Consider the following 23,681-nt stretch of genomic DNA (forward strand, 5'->3'; position numbering starts at 1 on the left):
CATTATAAGGGCCGGTACAGCTATTAAGATAAGAAGCATTGTAGTACAAATGAACTAACTATTTTATAACTCCTTTTGTGTGAACAAAAAAATTAACGTCAGATAGGATTAAACAATTTTGTAAGCGGCCAGTTTTGTGTCCGGAAAAAAATTAGCTCGGTTACAGTTTAGTAAGCAGCGTGAGAGAATTCTCACTTTTTAACGGAGTCCTAAGGACAGTGGGATTTATTGGATGAAGTTGCAGTCAAGCATCCTAGATAGCTTTATTTGTCAATGTCACGAACCGATAGGGGCGGGATCTGAAACTAAACAATTTTTTTTTTTTAGTTTCTATTTATTTATATGCATTTTTGACATTCATATTAAGAGTAGGTTTAATACTATATAAGTAAAAATGAAAAATGACAAATTATACATCCTTCTTTAAATAACTTATTGGAGGCATAAAGAATTCATCTTCATATACTTTTTAATATGTTTTATGTAGTAAAAGTTAAGTCATTTAAGATAAACATAAACATGAAAGATACAATACGTTTACGTTTGAGTTTGTTCAACCCTATTCTGTAGCGTGCGCAGGCGCACCATTGATCATAGATCACAATGATATCTAATGATACGGCGCGTGATCGATACTCCGACGTCGCCTCCTTGGGAGAGCCTTCGACGCTCGCACCTCGCATTTATCGCAACTGTACTTCACGCATCCCTATCTAGCCACTATCGAGAATTCACGCTTTCAAGGAATTTAATATCATTACGATAATATTTATGCCGTATACTAGCTGTCGCCCGCGACTCCGTCTACGAGGAGTTTTATCAAGACCAAGCCTTCAAGCATATGTTTCCTACAAACCATTTTCTTGAATTTATTCCATTAAATATATTTGTAAGGGATCTTGTTAATAAAGCTATATGTTTCTCTCACATTTCAGGTTCTATTGTGGAGTTATTCAGACACACGTCTTTCCTTTTTCGATATCTAAAATGTATCTGTTATTGACATCTATTTACATGTCTCTCGTTTCAGCCAGTGTTTTTTAAAATATGAAGGTTTTAATCCACAACAATTTTACTTCTTGCATAAATCGTGGATTTCTGAGACCAAAATTCCCGTTTAAGACTTATTCTTATTTCTGTTTTGTCAAAGATAATGACAAGTATGACGATATGTTTATTACAGAGATTTTGGTCTCAGAAATCAACGCAATGTAAGAACATTCTAGTAACGGACCAGCATTCTAAATTTCGTGTTCATTTAAATAGAATTGGGTTCTAAACAAACATTGACCCTAATTGAAGGCGGTATCGTTATTTAATAAGCAACGTATTCAAGTTCTTCCACCGCACAATTGAAATGCGTACGTTATCAAACTATGACGCAAATATTGAGTGAGATGTGCCGGTTACGATTGTTGATTGGACACGTGAATTTCGTTCGCCTCTCAAACCATAATCAAGCGCATACTCTTGCGTTGCTATTGAATTTTACCTCTATAAATTAAAAGAGTATGAACAAGCATACTTTTTTTATATACCACAACGCGGCATACGAGTTAGCGGCCACTTGAATTCGCTGAAGTAGCGAAGCGACCGGTGCCCAAAGACATCCGCAATTGCAGAAGCGTTGCCTACCTTCAATCGATAGAAGAGGGATTTTTCTTCCTACGCACAGAAAGAGGATAATTTTCTTCCTTTGATAAATCCACTTCCCCTTCACATCGTTTCCTTATATAAAAGGGTGGGAAGAGAAATGGGCCGGCACGCATAATCTTCAACGGACTGCTTTCAACACAACACGGAATTGCCTCCACTTTAGGCCAATCTCTTGTGTGGTCGTAGATAGATGAATCTGAAAACGAGCATACAAGAGACGATCTATGTTTATGTTAATGATTTAAGAATTATATTAAATGTATTAAATTTATAAACAAAAAAATAACATAACGAATGTTCAAGTTCATTGTCAGAAATTCCAGTCGATTCGATGTCGAAAAGAATTTTAAGGGCAATTTTGGCATGTCTATTCTTATATCGTGCGATGTTCTTTAAAATGACCCCGTCCGCCCTTTGCGTATAACATACCAAATTAAGCCAATATTGAACTTTAATGGCTCAAGCGTATATACGGTTACAAGTAACACACGAATCTCGACAGCGGTTGTGATCGACGCACAATCACTTGATGTCCATTCGCCAGCTCTATCGATTGTTATCTCATTGTTTACACAGAGTTTTTTGAATTTTTCGATGTGAATGTACTTTAAGACCATTAATATGATCGCTGAGTCAGCGTGTATCGTATTGTTTCGTGTCTGGTTAACGAGACAACCACGAGCGTAATAATGGATTCTCGAGACAAGATGACAGAAGACACAGTGGAAGCATACCTTTACAGTTTTACTTTAAGAATGGATGTGAAAAAAAAAATTGCTGCTATTATTTCATAAATCTATTCATTCATTGTTCACATAAGCACGCTTTATTTTTTACTATGAACAAGTTCTTACCTAAGAACAAGAAAACCGAAGGTACCATCACTTTTTCTTATATTTATTATACGTTTAAATAAATCAAATGCATCAAAAATCTATTGCTTATTGAACTTTTGAACTATTCTGACTGTCGGAATTACGCTTATTTTCAATTTTAATAGCCATTAGATGAACGGAACCGACTGTTTCGTACATATTTACGATCATCCGTACAAACGTACAGATCTACGTCAATGGAGTAATTAAACGCACTGTGACGACTCGCCGATCATTACGGCCGCAATATTAATTTAACCAGCCATATAAATTATACAAGACACATAACATTTAACAAGACGTATGAAGTTTTAAACGTAGAAGTTGGTAGGGTTAGGATGAAATTCAACATTAGTATTACTGCTCAGTTTTAAGGTCTAATGGCGTTCGAAGCACGTCATCATTATCATCATCAGCTCACTATACGTCCCCACTGAGGAGCTCAGTGTCTCCCTAAATTAGAGGTGACTAAGCCATAATGAATAACGCTGGCCAAGTGCGGGCCGGTAGTGAAGCATATTATCGATAGTCTTTATAACAGTGGTAGAGCTCGCAACAACAACTGTTGCACGAGTTGTCTGGCTCTACCGTGTTTCACATCATGACCACACAAAAGATAGGCGTGAAGTAGAAGTTATTCCGCGTTTGATGAGTGTGGTAACCGAGGTCTAATTTTAGTCTTCTTTCTCTTCCCACCATTTTCTTATAAGGAATGGATGGGAAGGGAAAGTGGATACTGCAAAGGATGGGATACATAGGAAGCTGAAATATCCTCTTTCTGTGTGTTCCCTTTTCCGTCTATTAAAGGTTGCAACGCATCTACAATTGCGCATGTTAATGGGCAGCATCGCGGCACTTTTTACCACCTTATAATTAAAAAACGTATAGTTTATTATTTAAAAGGAATTTATATGATGTTCAGGCATGTTAAAGTGCTTTATTCACTATTACCGATACGTTCGTTGTTTAAACCGATGTCGCATTACTCTTACGCTACTTAGCGAGTCATCGCTTATTGTAATAAGAGATTCATCTAAATATAGAAACTATATTGTTAGTTTTCTTTAAATATTTATGATTCTTTGTCGGTAATGTATGCACACAGATAGATATAACCCATTCATACTTGTACCACATGTGACCTACTTTTTACCTTACAAGATGTTTAGTTGCTTATCCAGGTACAGTTTACATTATCTAGGTTGTATAAATTTTCTTCATGAATTCAAACACTTCTTAGAATATTTTGTTTAGACGTTGTGAAGGCATAAATAATTTTTATCTCTTGTTACGGCGATAATTTATTAACTTTTAGAAGGTAAATATCTGCCTAAAATAGTGCCATTACCTGTTTAGCCTATTTGTAGATACAACAGTGGATTAAATATAAAAGAAGGAATACGGAATACTGACTTGCGCCACAGTTTGCAAATGTCTCTCTCTCTCTGGGAGACTGTGTTGTCACCCATAACCCTGTTAACCCCTCCACTAAAAGACGGCGCCGTAGAAATCTTGCCGCCAGGAGAGCTAAAACCGTTACTGCATGTACAACAGATTCAAGCCCCTCGGTGGGGACGTGTATGAAATGACAACGGGCTTTATTATCCAAAATTAATACCTAATGTCAGGTAAGGGTAGGCCTAGTGAGACGGATGGATTATGTTTTTTTTTATATTATAAGGTGACAAACGAGCAAGCCGCCACCTTAATCGCTTTAACAGCGACCGCTGTCCATAGATATCCGTAAATGTAGATGCGTTGCCTACCTTTAATCGACAGAGAAGGGGACGCACAGAAAGAGAATATATCCCCTTCCTATGCGTCCTGTCCTCCGTTAGATCCACTGCCCCTTCTCATCCTTTCCTTATAAGAAAAGCGTGGGAAGGGAAAGAGGACTAAAATTAGGCCATTGTGTGAAAGGAACACGATTCAGAAGTGAGTGACGATTGAAATTACGAATGTTAGATCGACCTGTAGGAAGAGAACCTGCTGCGCTAAACGCGCGTAAAGTGCAATAAGGACCGAGAGATGGAGATGATGCATTAGTCAGAAATTTTCGTCAACATCAGCTCACTATACGTTCCCACTGAGGGGCACGGAGCCTGCCCTGGGTTAGGGGTGACTAGGCCGTGATGTTGTATGTACATAACTTTTAATTTCTTCTCAGATACTTGTATGTGCAGGTTGCACCATGGTGTTTTCCTTCATTGAAGAAATGTCGGATAAATATACATTTGTAAATCGAAAATCGAAAAACATATTGTACATGGCGGTATTCGAACCCAAGACGTGCAGATTGAAAATCAAGTGCTTAACCCCTGTGCCACCGACGCTCTGCAGTCAGAAATAATAGTGAAGAAATATTGTCCGTCTTCACTGATGACGTAAGAAAAACGACTTATAATGAATTTAGCTACCAAACAAGTAGTTACTTTAAAAATGACTCGCGTTAGAGATTGTTCACGAACTGTCAAGATAATTAAGTCAATTGACGCTTCTTCTTGTAAATATCTTTTAATTAGTAGAGCCTTGACCTCACTGACAGAATTATGTATGGTTATTTATAATTAATTACTACCCTTTTAAACTTTGTCAGTGCTTTCAAAGAGTCACTAATGATCGTCTTTAATTGTAAGCTGGCTTCTTTTACACCTATTGAAAATCTCTAGCTTCCTAATACCATGTGTTGATCTAATTGCCGACAATGCTTTTCGTAATCTGAACCAAATGCAATCATTACGGACTTAAAGTTAGTAGATATAAAATTTGTACATATTGGCTAGCGTTAGTTAAAGCTACTTAGTCCCAAGCTTTTAAACATTATCAATAATTCAATTTAAAATTGAAACAGTTCCCTAGAAACACATATTAACATAACATAACAAACCGTTCACACTAATTCTCTTTTCAAAACCGTGCACTTGTAAATACAGATGCTTAACTGCTTTGAGATTTATTTAAACATTAAATTTATTGTCAAGTAATTTATCATTTATTTAATTTTGTAAACAATGATTTTGATTTACGAGTAAGATGGTTACCGTTTACCGCAAACTGACCTTCCCAAGTAGAGCTAGCAGCTTTACAGTCACGATCCATTTCAAGTCAGATGTTTTCGTGCACGCTTTTTGATGTGTAACAAACGGTTAATATTGCGTCTTAGTGTGGGTTCCCACTGCCGTAATACTCGTGCAAAAACTTCTTATCGTAAGAAAAAACGGATTATTAATGTAATAAACTCGATATTAGGATTTTACGGGTGTTCGGCCAAAGTATGAGCATGTTATTATTTCTTTTTTGTTTACTTGTAACTAGTTGTGGACCGCCTCTCCGTCTAGGAGGATTTAAAAAAAACTTAGGAATCTATGTGTTCTTCCAGACTACGTACATATATGACAAATTTCAGCGAGATCCAATAAGTCATTCTACAGACATACACCTAAACTTCCGCATTTATTACATTAGTAAGATTACATGAGAATAACACAACAAAAAGCAGTAGTCAACGAAAATTTGTTTTAAAAATTGTTGAATTAAACAAGCGTGGTATGGATTTAACTATTTATTGAATAGTCACTTAAAATACATGCATTAGAAAAAATAGCGTGCGTTACGGTTGCAAATACTTATGACCAAAGAACAAATTCTTGCCAGCATAGGAAACATTTTTACTATTTTAAATGTTGCCAGTACTAAAACAAAATTTATGAGAATTAAATAAAAACAATTTAATGATTTATGTGAATTAATTGAACAAAAATCTTAAATAAATCTATTGATATAGAAAATTTCCCAGTCAATATTATAGTGCTGTCCAAACGGCGAACATTTAAATTTTTGAGAAGATTATAAAAAAGTTTGTTAAATACCCAAAGAAATGTATCGATGTAATAAGTATCATAATTTATTATTATTAAAGAGACCAATTAATTGCTTCGACAGGTAATATAATTGGAAATACGTGTAACAAATTGGAATACATACATGCCGCATCGATACAACCTTAAGCCCCAGTAAATTACAAAATATTATGATCCTGTTTAGTTGTTACAGTTATGTCATATAAACGCTCCAATATCGTCTTCTTTTTATTTTTATGGTTCAAATCACATCTTTGCTTTAAAAATTTTGCTTTTTCTTAATTATTGAGTGACTAATTTATAATTTTGCTATTGTTTCCTGGGTTACTTCTATCATATATATTTTTTTTCGTACAGGATGAATATTTAATCATATATAATATTTCATAAGTGTACCATTTGTTTAATATATTTTCGTTCTGTGTGTCCCCTTCTCTGTCAATAAATGTAGGCAACTCATGTCTGATGATGTCTACGGCCAACGGTCACTTCACTATTTCGGCGAATACACGTGGCCGCTTGATCGTTTGTCACCTTAACACCTTAGCTGCGGCAAGTAAAATCTTAAACCTTCGTCTGGTGCGGCGGCGGGCCAAAGTGTGCCCCCAATGGTTTTTCCGCCAGTGCGTGGCAGGCCTTTCTCGACCCACCAGCATAAGGTTAGATTAAATCGCTATAACTTTGCGAAAACATAATATAGGTGTGTACTTTTTGGACTGTTAGAAAAACCTTGAACCCACCTTCTTTAGAGTTGATTCGCCCCGGGATCTGCCAAACAGGAAAAGAGAAATGAACCAGGGAAAGTGGCGGGTCGATATCGACCAGCACCGCACTAGAAAGTATTTTTAGTAGTGATGGAAAGACAAAAATAAGGAGATATCGAAAATAAAATAGAATTGTAGAAAAGAAATGAAAAATAGTTTATTTAATTATTTATTTATGCTTGTCTTTAAAACATTTCGCACAAAGATTTTGTGTGCACATCCTATTATTTTTTCTTGAAGGAAAATATCTATTTTTTTCTTGAAGGAAAATACATATCTATTTTTTTTCTTGAAGGAAAATATTTCGTCACTGCTGTCACTATCACTTTTATCTGCCTCGCGAATTAGTTTATTTTCCAAAATTTGTATTTTTCTTTTGTTTCCTGCCATCGTGCGTCGTTAATTTTACGAAAAGAAAAAACGCGACGTACAGTTCAGTGAGATGGCTCAACACTAACTAGCGAAGCGGGGCGCACCGTGCGGTATCGGGTCGCCAACCGCCTGTTGGGACGGCGGGCCGCGATAGACCCCTGCCGCACCGAGTTGATATTTTTCACCGTCAGTGCGTGGTAGGCCGATAAAGGCCTGCCGTGATTTTTTATGAGATAATCGTTCCGCACCAGTGAGAAGGACATAGTTTTCTTCGTCCGCACCAGCTGAAATTCCGCGGCAGGTCGATATAGGCCTGATCCGCAGTGAACGTGTTAAAATACCCTTTAGAGGCTTCTGTTTTATAAGAAAGGGGAGCAACATTTTATTACACTCTCTTAACTGTTTTAGTATAATTATCTGTTTCAATTCAATGTTGTTGATATCTTAGTAACTAATTCTCATAACAAAAATAAATGTCAAATAAATAAAAACAAATGAATGGCATCACTTAATTCTTCCTAGAGATAATATTTCTGAAATGTTATATGTCTCAGTTTCGCGTGACGTGTCTATATCAAATGAAACATACAGTATCCTTGGCGTGTATTTAAATATCACTCGAGACACACAAATCAATGTCATTGTCGCTGATGCCTGATATGAGGAATTATTGCTACGTTTTGTTTTGGAACGCATTCAAAATACTTGCGTTGAACGTTTGATTAACTCATAGTACGGTTCATGGGAACGATGGCTTTGTCGATTCAGAACTAAGAGTAACAACAATGCTACAAGTAAATGGGTTAAACCAGACTGACTAGGCCTCTGGTATGTATGTACTCTGGGATGAAATGAAAAGTTAATGACAGTCAATTATGTAATGGTCAAGCCGCTTAGCAAACAAGATGTCGGATGTCAACAACGGAACGGATATAATTCATGTCACTCCGATACATCTCCTTTTGTGTCTATTCACTGTTGGCCTTGCAGAGGCAATTACAGCTTCACTGAGCTTGATGTGGCCGTACGCGGAGGGCGCTTAGCCAAAAACTCAGCTAATGTTGCTTTCACTGACGTCATATAGTGCGATATCGCTGTACGTATAAAGTTGGGGGCATAAAATAACTTTGGATTCGAAGAATTTAATAATGCATCAAGAATGGATACAAATGTAACGTAATAATGAAATAATCACTGTAGGAGACTTATGAGATGCAATGATATCACAGTTTCAAACATTTTAATTACGAAACAAAAGACGAATGTGTGGCTTCCCGTGGAGTGTAGCACTGGCATAAAGACGAAGGGAAACAATACGTTTACTTTATTCCTATGAGCTTATACGGCGGAACACAAATATGAACCCAAGTATAACTTGATCAGCTTTTACACGCTTGATTGCGTGATAATGCAGAAATGTCTGTTTGTATATTATTTTCGTTTTTATCTTACGCATATGTAATGTGTTATTAAGACAGACTGTAGTTTTCTTTTTAGAAGTATTTTTAATTGCTTTAAGTTATCATGACTCTTGCCTTAATTGAGTGATCAAATGAATGACTTTTCATCTGTGATTTAAATTAAAACTTATTTTATCACAAAGGTAAATGATCTCTGTTATTTATAAATTATACGATTCATCTGTAGTTTTATTTTTGTTTTTAAATTTGGAGAAAATAAGAAGTAAGAACATAATTTCTGGAAAAAATGTACGTTGTTTCGCACAACGTATCCTTCCAATCACGATTACTAAACCACAGCTCAATGTAGATAATAAATATATTCACAATAATAAATCACGTTGAAATTATCCCTTACATATCATAAGGGTGAAAGTATAACAACGTAATAGAGACATTCAACGCTCGTGTCAGTCAATGACAAAATGAGCGAGTCAGTGTAGTACGGGTCAGTCAGTGTCAGTCATGACATTCAGTATCAATCGTAGCCGACACAAACGGCAATCAGTCGGCCACCAAGCTTACAGTGCCACTGACACGGTAAAAGCCGCACTCCGCATGAAATGAGCGTATAATGTTGGTAATGAAACTCAAACACATTGAAGTTGTGGATGGGTGATAAAAGGCACATTACGTTTATCTCTACATATATAATTTCTTAGTGTTGAGGAAATCAGGATTGCTGAATCATGACTTACTAAAACTCCTTCAGTAGTCAGAGATGATCCCGAGACCTCAAAAGGAATTCACCGAACATGACTTTTACGCATAACTCTATTTTTTTTCATAAACGCGTACTCCTTTATTTACTTTTCTTCAAGTCTATCAACTTTAATAAATACTTTACGTATCCAGCTTCATAGAAGAAAGGTACACAGCAGAATACAGCATCATCTAAGTTATGCAATGACAATTTTTTTGTCATCAGTACTTGCAATGGACACATATGACATGCAGGACAAATTAATAGCTTTAGATAAAGGCAGTTTCACATTGCATTCTATTTTAATATTAGACAGTTAACACACTTAACAGAATGTAGTAATATAGTCATAATATAAGAATCTAGTTGACAGCTATAAAAAAGATAAAGAATTAGCAAAAAAAACTATCTATGTGAAGTGAAAGTTCAGCAAGATATTTTGTTGTGCATTATTATTACGATTTGATTATGTTTTTTAATTCACTAGATTATTAGGTCGTAAATATTAATTAAAAAAAACAATTTTAAATGAACTGTAAGTTTTTCATATGGCAACTTTCATTTCCGCCACAAAATGCGATATCATAAATATAGTGTTTTTACATTCTGACGACATATATTTAAACTAGTTGTGTCACATTAAGATTGAAATCTTATCTCGATATCAGACATAAGTCAAGCTCTTATATGTTAATGTAATAACCTCATATGTGTCAATTTTATTACTTAAAATACAATTAATGACTTAATAAAAGCATCCAAGCGGCTCGATATAAAAAAAAAAACTTTAACAGTTCTTACAAAAATAACCAAGTTCTTCTAATTTATTTCTATAGGTTTGCCTCACAATCAATAAGGTTTTATATAAAGCATTTTCTATCAAAATAGAAGTTGCCCGCGATTTCTTCCACGCGGTATAAAAAATATCTAGTGAAAAATATAAACGATGTCACAAAGGAGCTTCCCAATAGTGAAAGAATTTTTCAAAACGATTCAATAGCTATGGAGCCTATTCAATGCAAACAATTAAATCTTTCAACTTTAAAATATTAGTACAGAAAATAGCAAGACGATATTTCCACTTTGCCGGCCCTGACTTAGGATAGGCTGCAACCCCCTTAGTAGGGACATATAGTAAGCTGATGTTAACGATGAATACATTGATATTAGCAGTCGCACCTGATTAAGGGTACGTTTTGCGGACGATGGTCGGCGATGACCATTTTGTTGATCCAGCTACTTGTTTGATAAAAAAAGTGTTGCAAGATCCCTACTATAGTAAATATCTTATGATTTCAGATGGCGTCGCAGCAGGAAGAGAAGAAAGCTGACGAGAAGCGTTGATTTCATCCGGCGGTCTAGGAACGTTATCACAAGACCGGAACCGGACTGCGTGGGCCTGGGGCGCCGCTACCACGAGTGCAACACCGCGGTGAGATTTGCATCCTACTTACTGTCATTATGACTCGTTACACACTCGAACGTAATGCGCTGACCGCACGGAGCGTACCGAGAAAATGATAGGGGTCATTTGCAGAAAATTCTTTTTTTTTGTTCAATAATACATACTTGCATTTCTTATATTTTAAGGTAATAATTTCTAATATTAGTAGACATCTACGTTTAAGTATAAGGTATTTTATAATTTTTTAAATGTTAATACCTTTAGGCTTAGCTTTGTCGGCTTTAACTATAATATTAAAATATACTTCTTCTCAAAATTTAATTTACATAAAAAGCGGAAGATAAGAATCAACCATTTCAAAATTATATTTATGTTTCTCATTAGAGTCTAAAGTTTTAGACATTTGCGAGTATTTAAATTTTAGTGATAAACAAAACTGCAAATCACTAAATTTATAGTAATGTGACATCACAAAACATAAAATTTAAAAAAAAAATCTAAAATAAACTTTTAAATGACTAAAATTTAAATACTTACAAAAGTGTAAAACTTTTAACTACGTTTTTTTTTACATTAATACATATGTAGAAACATCCAAGACGCCATTCAATCAGAATCTACACAGTATTTGTGTTGACCTACCTTGAAGCGAGTTACCTCCCCCCAATATAATCAAGCTCACCACAAATCCAAAACTTCGATTTAAAATATTCGTATATAAGGAAGCAAGACCACCCAATAAGTCGCTTATCACGCCATCTATTATCTTTCAAAAAAAAAATAAACATTAATTTGTTACACAGCGTCAAACGCCGAGTGATCTTTAAAAACGCGTGAATTAAATACGCCTGCAAAATCAAGAACGGTAATTAATTATACGGACCAATTTAAATTCACAGCATACCAGTCGAGTCAGTAAACTGGACACCATATAAATGTCCTGTCCGAACCAAATAAAACTTGTCGTTTAAATTCCATCTTTAGATTTAATAGATATTTTAACGTTTATTTAAAACTAGCTGTCGCCCGCGACTCCGTCTGCGCGTTATTGAAAAAAAAAAAACATAATCAGTACCTATGTGTTCTTCCAGACTATGTTCTACATCTGTGCCAAATTCGTCAAGATCCGTTGAGCCGTTCCGGAGAAACCTTCCATATAAACTTTCGCATTTTTACGATGTTTTGACGATGAACTTTTTTGTTACTTTTGTGCGCGAATATTACTTGCAAAATCGAAACTGTTTCTTTCACTTAACATTTCTGTATTTAAAGTAGTGAAATAATAAATAAGCACCTTTTAGGTGTCAAGTCGAACTTAGAGTTCTTTAATGATCACAAAGGGAGCCCTTTCGTGTAGATTTAGTACGACAAATCTATACTAAGTGACTCTGAAAGTAACTGTAAAGTTAAAACCACGGGTTATCGAAATACCGATAACTTGAACATAAAAGTTATGAAAAGAAACTCATGTATATCAAACAATGGCTTGTATTAAGATTTAAGCAGATAAACTATGACATACACGTGAACGCTCTTAATCTGTCATCAGATAAGTAATTCTGACACTGCTATTAAGTGAAAGCAATAACATAAAGTCAAAGGGAACTGGCACAAAACATTTTATTTACATATTACAGCTACAAACTGTGCTTACCTATACAGGGACCTTTAGAAGAATAAATAAGAGTTGTTAAGTGATACATTATAGTATAACAGTATGTTAAGGTGATATAGAGTCATTTAATACTCTCAATAAGTTTCAGTCTCATTAGTATTTAAGATAGTTAGTTAAGGCTTATTAGTATGGTGCCGCATATAACGAATTTCTATTCTTCTTATAATTTTATTTATCTCCGAGGCGCACGAGCCTAAAAAAACTAGTCCTTAGTTACTAAGGTCACAATGTAATGATTGTCACTTATGTTTGTCTACACAGCCATGTCCCGGCAGCAAGAGGGACTCGCGAGCCGAGCAGTGTGCGGTATACGACCGCAGGCCCTTCCGAGGTCGCTTCTACACCTGGGTGCCTTATGTCGATGGTATGTCAGGCCACAGCAGCGTACCAGTTACAATACACAAAACATAAAACATTAAAATAAATCTTAACTATATTTTTTATTAAATAGAAAATGTTTTACAGGAAATGCTCCTTGCATTCTCAACTGCAGACCACGTGGGCAGCAGTTCTATGCCTCATTAGCGCTTGTAGCAGACGGCACGCCCTGCACTAAGCCGGGATTCAGAGCAATTTGCGTGCAAGGAAGCTGTAAGGTGAGTAATAATTCAATAAATATAATTTACAACACGAAAATTTATGGCAACAAATAAGGTTGTTGGAATTTTATTACAGTGCCATCTAGCGGCGCATAGCGGAATCACGACTCATTTATACTTGAGTAATAATATTGAGTTCGCGTAAAAGGTGTTTAATAAATTTCCTAGATGTATGTATACTCGTTTAGGAAAATTTGTTAATCGTATCGGCACCTAAACACGAGATCCTAATTAAGGATTTACCGTTTTCTTGTTCGTGCGTTAATGTACATATCTTTGGCTTTATACAGAATTTACTATTGAATGTAAATACCGTAGTCGGAGACTGTTTCATAATTTCCAACGTTGCAAAACATCGATTTCCATAAAAGCAGATGTCATTTTAACGACAAACACGCTCGCTATTAAACTTTAAGCATGCCCTGGGCATGGAATTGACAATTAGTAATTGTAAGTTCAAGGTAGAACTGAAAAAATATTTCGAATAGGTAACAGTGTTTGCCGGTGATAGTGTCAGTGACTTTCCGGTGTTTTTAAGAATAAATAAACACACAGAATTTATATTTAACTAGCTGTAGCCCGCGACTCCGTCCGCGCGCAGGAAAAAAAACTTAATAGCGGTATGAATTTTTTCTCACCTTTTAAACCTTCCCTAGACCTCCACGAACATTTCAAGACTAAGATAAGTTAAATCCGTTCAGCCGTTCTCGAGTTTTAATGAGACTAACGAACAGCAATTAATTTTTATATATATATAGATTATATTCACGATCTTTTTTATAGACAAATACATAATATTCATATGTATTTACCTATAATAGTACAAAAGGATAAGTGAAGGGCCTGGGGTATACACAAAACAACTGGCAACGTGACAGTGTTGGTCGCCCTAAGCCGTGATCTATCATAACAAATTGCAAGTAGAATTGTATGCAAGTTAAAGACGTACTCAAAACGCTTACATGCCCTTATAGGAACTATTTAATATAGTATGAGTTATTTGATAATTTAGGGCATTAATGTAAACATTATCACACATAATAAGAACTCTCATAAAATCTTACTAATATTATAAATGCGAAAATTTAGATGGATGGATGAATGTTTGTTTGAAGGTATCTTAGGAACGGCTTAATGGATCTTGATGAAATTTGGCACAGATGTAGACCATAATCTGGAAGAACATATAGGCTAAAAACTAAGTTTTAGTCCGATTGGTCAATTTAAGTGTCTTTTTACAAACAAAAATAAATATTGTAAGATTCTACTTCCGTTTTAAAATTTTTGGTTTGAAAAACACAATGAAATTAACCCATTAGACTTGGCGCACCCAGAGTCATTAACCGGTCACCCGTACCGAAGATTTAGCATGATAAATATATACTAAGTGTCTCCCTTAGTCAGCAATTAATGATTTTGAGTGCGGTAGATCATCTCGCTTGTATATAACATAAAGGAAGTTACACTGCCGTCTCTAGCAATGATTTATGTGGTTGGTAGATTTATCGTTTTGCGTATTCCGTTTATTGTTGTTCTAATTTAATATTATTGAGATGAAAGGTTTCTGAGACCGGACCGTGAGGCATAACGGTACTGAAGCCTTTGCCATGTTTGACAGTAATCGCTATAGATTGCCGAGCCTTGCCATCGATCCAATTGCAAAGTTATTTGGGCTCGAATTGTCTATTATTGTTATTTACATTGAAAATACAGAGAAAATTGTAGGAGTTGGGAAATAAGATCAACTTCTGATTGTGATATATTTGCCGTTTATACGTAAATAGGTAACATTGATGTTTGGACTTACAAAGAAAGATTTTGCTTTTCATAGTATATAAAGTCAAACGCGAAAAGTCGGAAGGATCGGTTCTCATCAGTAACTTTAGAACTTATGCAAAGAAGCATTAACATATAAGATATAATATTCTCCGTATCTTTTTATGATAGTTTTAAAAGTAATCTATTATTCTTGTTTTTTAAAAGAACTTAATTTTTTTTTAAATGCTCGTCAAGAGGATTCAAATTAGCTTAAACTCGATGAGGTTGTGTCGTTTCATTGAGAATTTCCTATGGCCACTTTCCAATTACATTATCAGATAAGAACCATATAATCATAATATTGGACTGTCACGCGTTTTGCACATTGCAAAATTTCAGCTCAACCAGTAACCGGACAGTAGTTTAAATAGATTTTGTCACGGGACAGATGAAACTAAATAAAATCTTATTAGAACATTAACTGATCTAAAACCAAATATAAAAACAAATGAGCAAATTAAACACTAAAATTCATAAATACAAGGTAACAAATAAAATTATTCTTACTAATATTATAAATGTGAACGTTGAGATGTATGTTTGTTAGAAGGTATCTCCGGAACTGCTGAACGGATATAGATGAAATTTATCATAGATGTAGAACATAGTCTGGAAGAATACATAGACTACTCGTAAAGTTTATTAACGCCGCGCGGACAGAGTCGCGTGCGACAGCTAGTTTAAAATAAAACGAAAAAGTTGAGAATCGTGTTAGTCTCCCGTATCTTACAAAGTAAATTCCATCCGTCGTATCAGTTGATCATAATAGCTAACAGCATGTGATAGTGCAAATAGCTTGCGCCTTTGCACGCAGACTTGGGTAATGGGCTGCAGATGGCCGATGAGATGGGGCGGCTAATCGACTTGAAACTAACCGGAAATAAACATTGCTAAATACTAAGTATTAGTTACTAACTTTTAATATAAATATATACTTTATTATTTCCGATTATTACAAAATATACATATGTTTTTTAATACAGTAGAAATATATATATTTTTTACAATATAGATTAAAATCATTTAACATGATTATTATTATGGTATTTTACAATTACAGTAATAATATTTTACTATAATTCTACACATGTTCTCATGATTTTTTAGTATTATGAATAAATTTATAATAGGTACCTGGTACTTATCAGCTAATTTAATGCTTTACATTATAATGTTACTTTGAAGGCTTCCTTTTGAATATTTATCGTAGCCAATAAAATGTTTAACTTAAGCAGACTCTCCCATAATTATCTAAGAAAGACAAGAGACCATATAATATCTCAAACAGAACTAGTTTAACTTGCAATATATGCAAAAAGTTGCTGTGTTTTAGTTTCCTAAAACATTAACAAAATCTAATAGTCATAAAAATGTTTAAACTATAGCAAACTAATCTAAATTCTTAAGTCCCAATTAAATAAAACGGTAATTAAACATAAAATGAGCAATTTATGTTTGGAATTAATAAAGAACTTCATCAGACAGGTTTTCTTAATTAATCTATTAGTTTTTATCTCATTTTCAACAGTTTCATAGAATAAGTTGATACTATTATTAGGTTATTCTTAGAACAAGTGAAGAGAAATTCAAGTGGCCCATATAAATAATTGACACACTTAAGACGCTAATATTGCAATAATCATTACCAAGTAACGTCTCGCTCAGCTGTGAAAATGCCACAAATCTCAATAATACGACAACGCTATCTCGTAAATATGATGCATTTGTGAATAGCGATAACATATCATTGCTGTCACTTTGATAGCTGCTATTTGCGGGGATCCTTGTTAGAGAGCGGACGGAAAGCGTCATTGGATATCGAACGGGACTTAAGATCGTTGCGATGTTCGAATGTGTAATAACAGCACGCAGCTGTGTTTACTCTGGAATGGGCGACAAATTAATTGTACCATAATGACAAGTCGGCACCCTGTCGCTTGATGTACTGAAATCTTGTTGGTCGTTTTCTATCGCCTGCTTATAACCAATACGTTGGCATTGCGCTACTGCTTTTTGAATGTACGACTGTTTTCTTTAACATATAATTCTATATGGCGTTTATTTAAGACCAAGTCTAAATGATTTTGCACATAATATTGGAACTTGTGGCGATGTTTTTAACGTTCGTGAATCACAGTATGAATCATTACGCTGTAATTTATTTTATTGTCACGACGTTCTTAATTTAAACGATGAATAAGACAAATATATTATGTATAACTATTATTAAAGCTTTACATTAATTGTGGCATATAGTTGGGCGAATTAAATTGAAACAACACACAGAGTAGATATTGTAACAGACACGAAAAATTTGCATAAATAAATCAAATTATAGTACATCACAGAAAAGCTGTGTAAAGTAGATTAAATTATGTTTTCACTTAATAAATGCATCGTTTGCTACAGGGAGCCTTAATACGGAGTATATTGCCGATATAAACTTCATACGCCAAGTTTCATATAGCAAAATGCCACTTAGAAAATATATACACCCTGTAAATCTATAAATATGGAAGTAATTCCATCTTTATACAACACAGATGCGCTATCACAACATTCTATTGTACAATATACTGCAATTACGTGCAGTAATTGACGTAGGTTTATATCCTACCGATTAATCGAAAACCTAACCGCTACAAATCCGAAGTATAAAACATCGATTTTATTCGATTGCAACTTTTGAATTATGGATCGAGTAGAACGAGTCTTAAATAATGTCATATCAGCTGATTAGCTGCAATTTCCTTGTGAAAGTCGCCAGCACCCAATTAAATATCGTGAACCTAGAAAATGTGCTAAAAACAACTGAGCTGCTGTATAATTTGTCTACTCGTCAAATACTGAGATAAAAGTGATTGCGAACGTACCAGATTTCCTTACCACGCCCCTGTTCTACTATCAAATGCTGGAGTTTAAAATTATAGGTCTCTTGAGGTGGTTGAAATTAAGATTTCATAATTTTGTAATGTTTTAAGTATACACAATGATAACTTTGTTTATTCGCCGCTAAATATCAAAATGGCAAGTAATAAACTCGAGAAACACTGAATATATTTAGAGGACCATTGAACTGATCTTTAGGTAGAGTATATATGCATTTTATTATAAGAACTCATGAAGACCTAATTAGGTATATGCAATACTATAAGCAATAGAGCAATATATTCACTACTTTATAAAATTTAGTTGACAGTCATGGTATCAAAAATTGCTTAATTTCGCATCACTCATAATTCACTGTATTATTATTAATTTTTATCAGCTTCTTGTAACGATTTGAGTAGCGCATAACCATGCGTTCAAAGAGAATAAGCGGTACAATAATAGTATAATTTTATGTATTTCGAAGGCACTCACCTACAGGTACAATCTCTAATTCACTTGTATCTGAACAACAGCTATAGCGGTACGTCAATAAATTCATACCTCAAGCAATCAGGCTGTGAACTATTTAATGAGTTATTAATCAACGTCATCGGACTCGTTAATTAGCTATGCAATTCTAAATAATTAAACGACATCATATTATCATTTAAAAGAGGAACAGATCTTGAAGCTTGGCGCCGCGTCAGGGCGCACTTTAATGATCTTATACAATTTATGAGGCCGTCCTGTGTATCGTGGTTATTAAGAAAATTACTGTAACGGACGCTTTGATAAGGCGTTACGGTAAAATAGTTGTGTTACTATCAAAATCGAATCTAAATGCTCACAAGAGCGTTATGATTTCGGCGGCTGAATTTTAATGGTTATTTATTAAGACTAAAAACAAATAAGGAGCGTTATTCTATGTGTAAGAGAAAATTTTAAGGTTACATCATTACCTATATTATTTTATGTTTTTTCATACATCTTGGTAATTTTTTTTTAAATTTCGAAGATTGATTCACTCATAATTCTTAACATGAAATTTTTATATTGCTACGGAAAGTAGCAGTAGGTACTACACAAAAAGCACGTTAAGACAAAAGAATATATTACATTAGAGCTTTAATAAAGTTAAAGTATCCTTAATCGAAAAAGAAATAATCGATTTCATTTAAAGGGCGAACATGAGTCGTGAGTGATCGTTCAAAGTAAGTAATTGGGAAATTACTGCAACGCCAATTTCACGCCCGCGATCCCTAACCCGGCATGCGCCTGAAGTATATCCACAAATATCAGAGTAATACTCTGTTATATTAATAATCTTACTAATATTATAGATGTTTAGATGGATGGATGGATGGATGTTTGAAGGTATTTCCAGAAAGGCTCAACGGATTTAATGAAATTTCGCACGGATATAGAATATATTCTGGAAGTCCACATTTGCTACGAATTAAGGTTTTTTAATCCTGCGCGGACGGAGTCGCAGGCGAAAGCTAGTAGGATATAAAAGCTCATAGGCATAGAATCATAGAGCAAAGATATGTATGAAAAGACAGTTTACAAACGGGCTACAGTCGTAACAGATGATAGTTGCTGTACGAACCATATTATGATTCAGTTGCAAACGCGGAGTTCTAATATAACTATAAATAATGTGATTACAGATTGAATTGAGCAAATAATGCGAAATTATCCTTTATTTAATTTGTTATACAATCGTAAAACAAATTATTTCTTCACGTTCTAATCACTTGGATACTTAATGTTTAATATTTTGCACTAAAAAGCATTATTCAACACGAATCTCGTTAAATTTAACTGATATAAATTGCTGTTCAAAATTGTTATTTATATATTTCAACGTTGGAATACTTTGTTAGAGGCAATTTGTTTGAATTATGGGATCTATTATTGCATGATTCAACAAGCTTTATTAAAATTTTGTGTTACGCCGAAATTGTTAAGATAATATTTGTACTAACTCACTGTCATTGAAAACATCTTACTAATATTATAAATGTGAATGTTTAGATGGATCGATGGATGAATGGATGTTTGAAGGTATCTCCGGCTGAACGGATCTCGATGAAATTTGGCATAGATATAGAACATAGTCTGGAAGAACAAAGGCTACTAAAAATGTTTTTTTGTTATTCCGCGCGGACGGAGTCGCGGGCGACAGCTAGTACTAAATAATTCTTTATATATTTTCCACGTATTGTTATCTCATTTTGTAAGAAAAATAAGAGAGATGAACCTTTTTTGTTGATGTGTTTCGACACTAGGAACCCACGGGAAAAAATATGCTACGATAAAAAGAAATATTATTTTATTCTTGATATAAACGTTATCCGTATAATAGAATGCAGTTACAATAATAACCATATTATAATAACTATTATGTTATTAATATTATAGAAATGTTTAATGTTATTTGTTACCATTCTCACGCAGACAACTGTAATTGAGCCGTCCCAAGACCTAAGTTAAAATAAAGATGGTGCTAAAATATAACCAACGTTTTGATATTAAACAAGGAATTGAAACTATAAGGCCTTTATAAAACATTTATTTTAATCTTTCATGTTCTTTTTTTTGTAGTTGACCTTTGTTTACGTAAAATGCAGAACATTTCAGATGTCACAAGACATTATTAATTATTATTTAACACGTTAAATGCCATGGTAGATTATTAATTTGCTTACTATTCTATAAAACTATTAAAACAACATACATAGACAATAAAGTATACAAAACGTAAACACAAAGTCGCTGTCGCGGTTTGTAACCGCAACCGTGCCGTAATAATGTACTAACTACAGTTTAAACTGGGTTTTAGAGCCGTGAACATAAAACCAGAGAAATACACGTCAATACGAAATAACGTTTGACAATAGCAATCAATTGTTTGAGTCTTCTTCAAAATTATTGTTGTTATCTAACTATCTTGTTGCTGTGTTTTATAAGACGAATTTAACATTTTTTTATTACATACAAATTTGAAATATTAGTCATAGTCGAAAAACTATTAATAAATAAAATTCATCTTTCAAACGGTCAATGACCTTTAAGATAGCTTGAGTAACAAGGAAATTATTGTGCTAACTGACTGATTCGAATTTCGAATTCTACAACTGCTTACATTTTTAATTATTCAAAAAAAAACTTTTTTAATAGTTGCCTGATACAATTGTCATCCGTATTTAGCCACAGAGCGTTTGCCCCTTGATCTTTTAAAGAAAGAAGATATTAGCCTTTTTTGTATATTTTTAACGTTATTAGGCCATCGGTTCTATTTGCATACATGACAAATACACCTTGCATTATTTGCATACGTGATAAGATAACACATGACACGGATTGTTTTGTGCTCTACAATTTTGGTGACAAACAGACATCTTGATAACTGATGTTTGTGAACTCACTTTTGTTGTTTTTTTATATTAATTACTCTCAACCTTGCCGTATTCAAAGCTGACACTTGACATCGATCAATCTTGTGAAGGTCGGTTTTTGAATAATGGAAATATACAAGGATGCAAACGAAATTATTTTAAAACGATTTTTTCACTTGTCATTGCCGTACGTGGATAATTTTATTAACAACGTTTGCCTTTTTAACGAATATTAATATTTTTTTATATTTCATTTGTTTTTAATTTACTGAAATGTACGTTAGCGAAATAAATAATGCTAAATGAAAAGGTTTTACGATTTTTTACTACCGTTTATTCTTTTAAATTATTTAAATATTGCATTCCAGTGCATTCAAAATGAAATTGGTACAAATTATATTTGTAGCATTTAGGCTTTGAAATCGTGACGTCACTCCTGACGTATTACCTAAGTATTTAACAGTAATTGTTACAAAACTAAAGATGCTCAAAGCAACTGTAAGCAATATTTCAGTATTTATATTATATTTGTACTTACAACGTCCTAATATATTTCAAGTGTTGTTGCAATATTTTACTAAGTTAGGTTATAATTAACAAGATGGGTGTAGCAGCGTTGAGTAATCGTCCGTTTTCATTGCCGAAAATCACGCACAAAAAGACATTGTCGTCCCTTTCACTTTCCTATGAAAACGTGAGATAACGATATGTTTTATTATAGGTTATTCGGCAGTGGAATCTCACTGTTATGTTGACATTACTAAAATGGTAAAGTCAATATTGTTGCTAAACACTTTCACGTTTGTTTATTTTTCTACGCCATCGTCCCTTTGATTGCTTCATTTCACACGATGCCGCAGACGAAACAACATTATTATGTTACACATTTCTTTAAAACGCGATAAACATTTTGGTTTATTATATAATTAAAAAAAAAACTTTATATAAGTTTTAGAACAGAATCCCTGTTCTCTAAAAAAAAAAAAACGCTGGATATGTCGCCTATTTAAATAGCAGCTTCGGCTTTGTTCCGACTTAAAGTACGTGTTGAAGTTACTCTCGGCTAAATCTAACTTTACTATTAGTTCGAGTTTCAACATCCTAACAGAGCAATGGCGAAAATCAAATAGGCATACAATATCACCACTTATAGCCTGTTCAGTAAAATATAATCTCCACCTTACGATATTTAAAAAAATAGAGTTTGGTGAACAATACCCAAATGACTGTTTATATAAATTCGAATAATAAAAATCCAATCGATCATAAGGATTTAATAATTGACTACCAGATCATGTCATATTTCAATTTGAAAGGTAATAATTGACAATATATCTTTAAAGTATTTTAGGCCAAGAACATCTGTCGATCACTGGCTGAAGGTATCCGTATATAGATGAGTACATTTTTCATTATGTTAAACCACAAATTGCAAGTTGAACATGAAATATAAACATACCTGTCACTCAGAGGGATAGGTAGAGATTATCTTCCATCATCAGGACTATGTAAAAAGATGAAATGTATATCGTTTTATATATCTACTACATATTATTGAACTTTATTTATATTTAGAACGTTTCTTTAACAAACATATCTTAATATTTTACACAGTACAAGGATGGACTAATTAATTTATTACGAAAAAAATAAGATGAGCTATGCAAGTATTTTGTTACGTTTTCCATCGATTTTCTGTTGTCAAAACCGTTAATTGATCATTAAGATTTAAGGCACACCCATAGTATAAATTTCTCATACTAAACACGAAGGAAGACTACTAAACAACTGCAAAAGTCTAAGTACTTACTTACTTATCAATTATCTTTATAGAGAACACGTCCTTGAAAAGTGGTATTGATAGGATGACCAGCAGACAGTCGAGTACTTGACCACCAGTAGGTCAATCCGTCATCGCTCAACATAAAGTATATTCAAAGGAGCCTGTACAGCACGGAAACTGAACCATGGCGCCAAGTATTAACGCATTGACCGAATATAATACGATGAATCATGCGCGGGCGCATGCGGTCTTACTTAACATTCCTATAAGATCTTATTCACATAATTACTAAAATAAATCATTTGATAATCACTCCATATCGGCTAATTCAAAACGTTTTCTAGGCAATAGTTAATAATAGACCAAACATATGATTCAAAATGAAATCATTCAATACATTCACATACAGAAATAAAATATATCTGTTACATCAACTAAA

At 33.9% G+C, this 23,681-nt stretch overlaps 1 protein-coding gene across 2 annotated transcripts in view; it reads left to right on the top strand.

Annotated features, from left to right (window-relative positions):
- The window catches only part of LOC106716792 (thrombospondin type-1 domain-containing protein 4), a 94,064-nt gene that overhangs the window by 41,693 nt on the left and 28,690 nt on the right, over nt 1–23,681 (top strand). For both annotated transcript variants that reach the window (XM_014510400.2, XM_014510401.2), the window contains exons 5-7: nt 10,990–11,122; nt 13,032–13,134; nt 13,236–13,366. In XM_014510400.2, coding sequence (XP_014365886.2) covers nt 10,990–11,122; nt 13,032–13,134; nt 13,236–13,366 — 367 coding nt within the window. The remainder of the gene's footprint in view (nt 1–10,989; nt 11,123–13,031; nt 13,135–13,235; nt 13,367–23,681) is intronic.

This window comes from Papilio machaon, chromosome 16 (genome assembly GCF_912999745.1).
Source record: "Papilio machaon chromosome 16, ilPapMach1.1, whole genome shotgun sequence".
Taxonomy (NCBI): Eukaryota; Metazoa; Arthropoda; class Insecta; order Lepidoptera; family Papilionidae; genus Papilio; species Papilio machaon.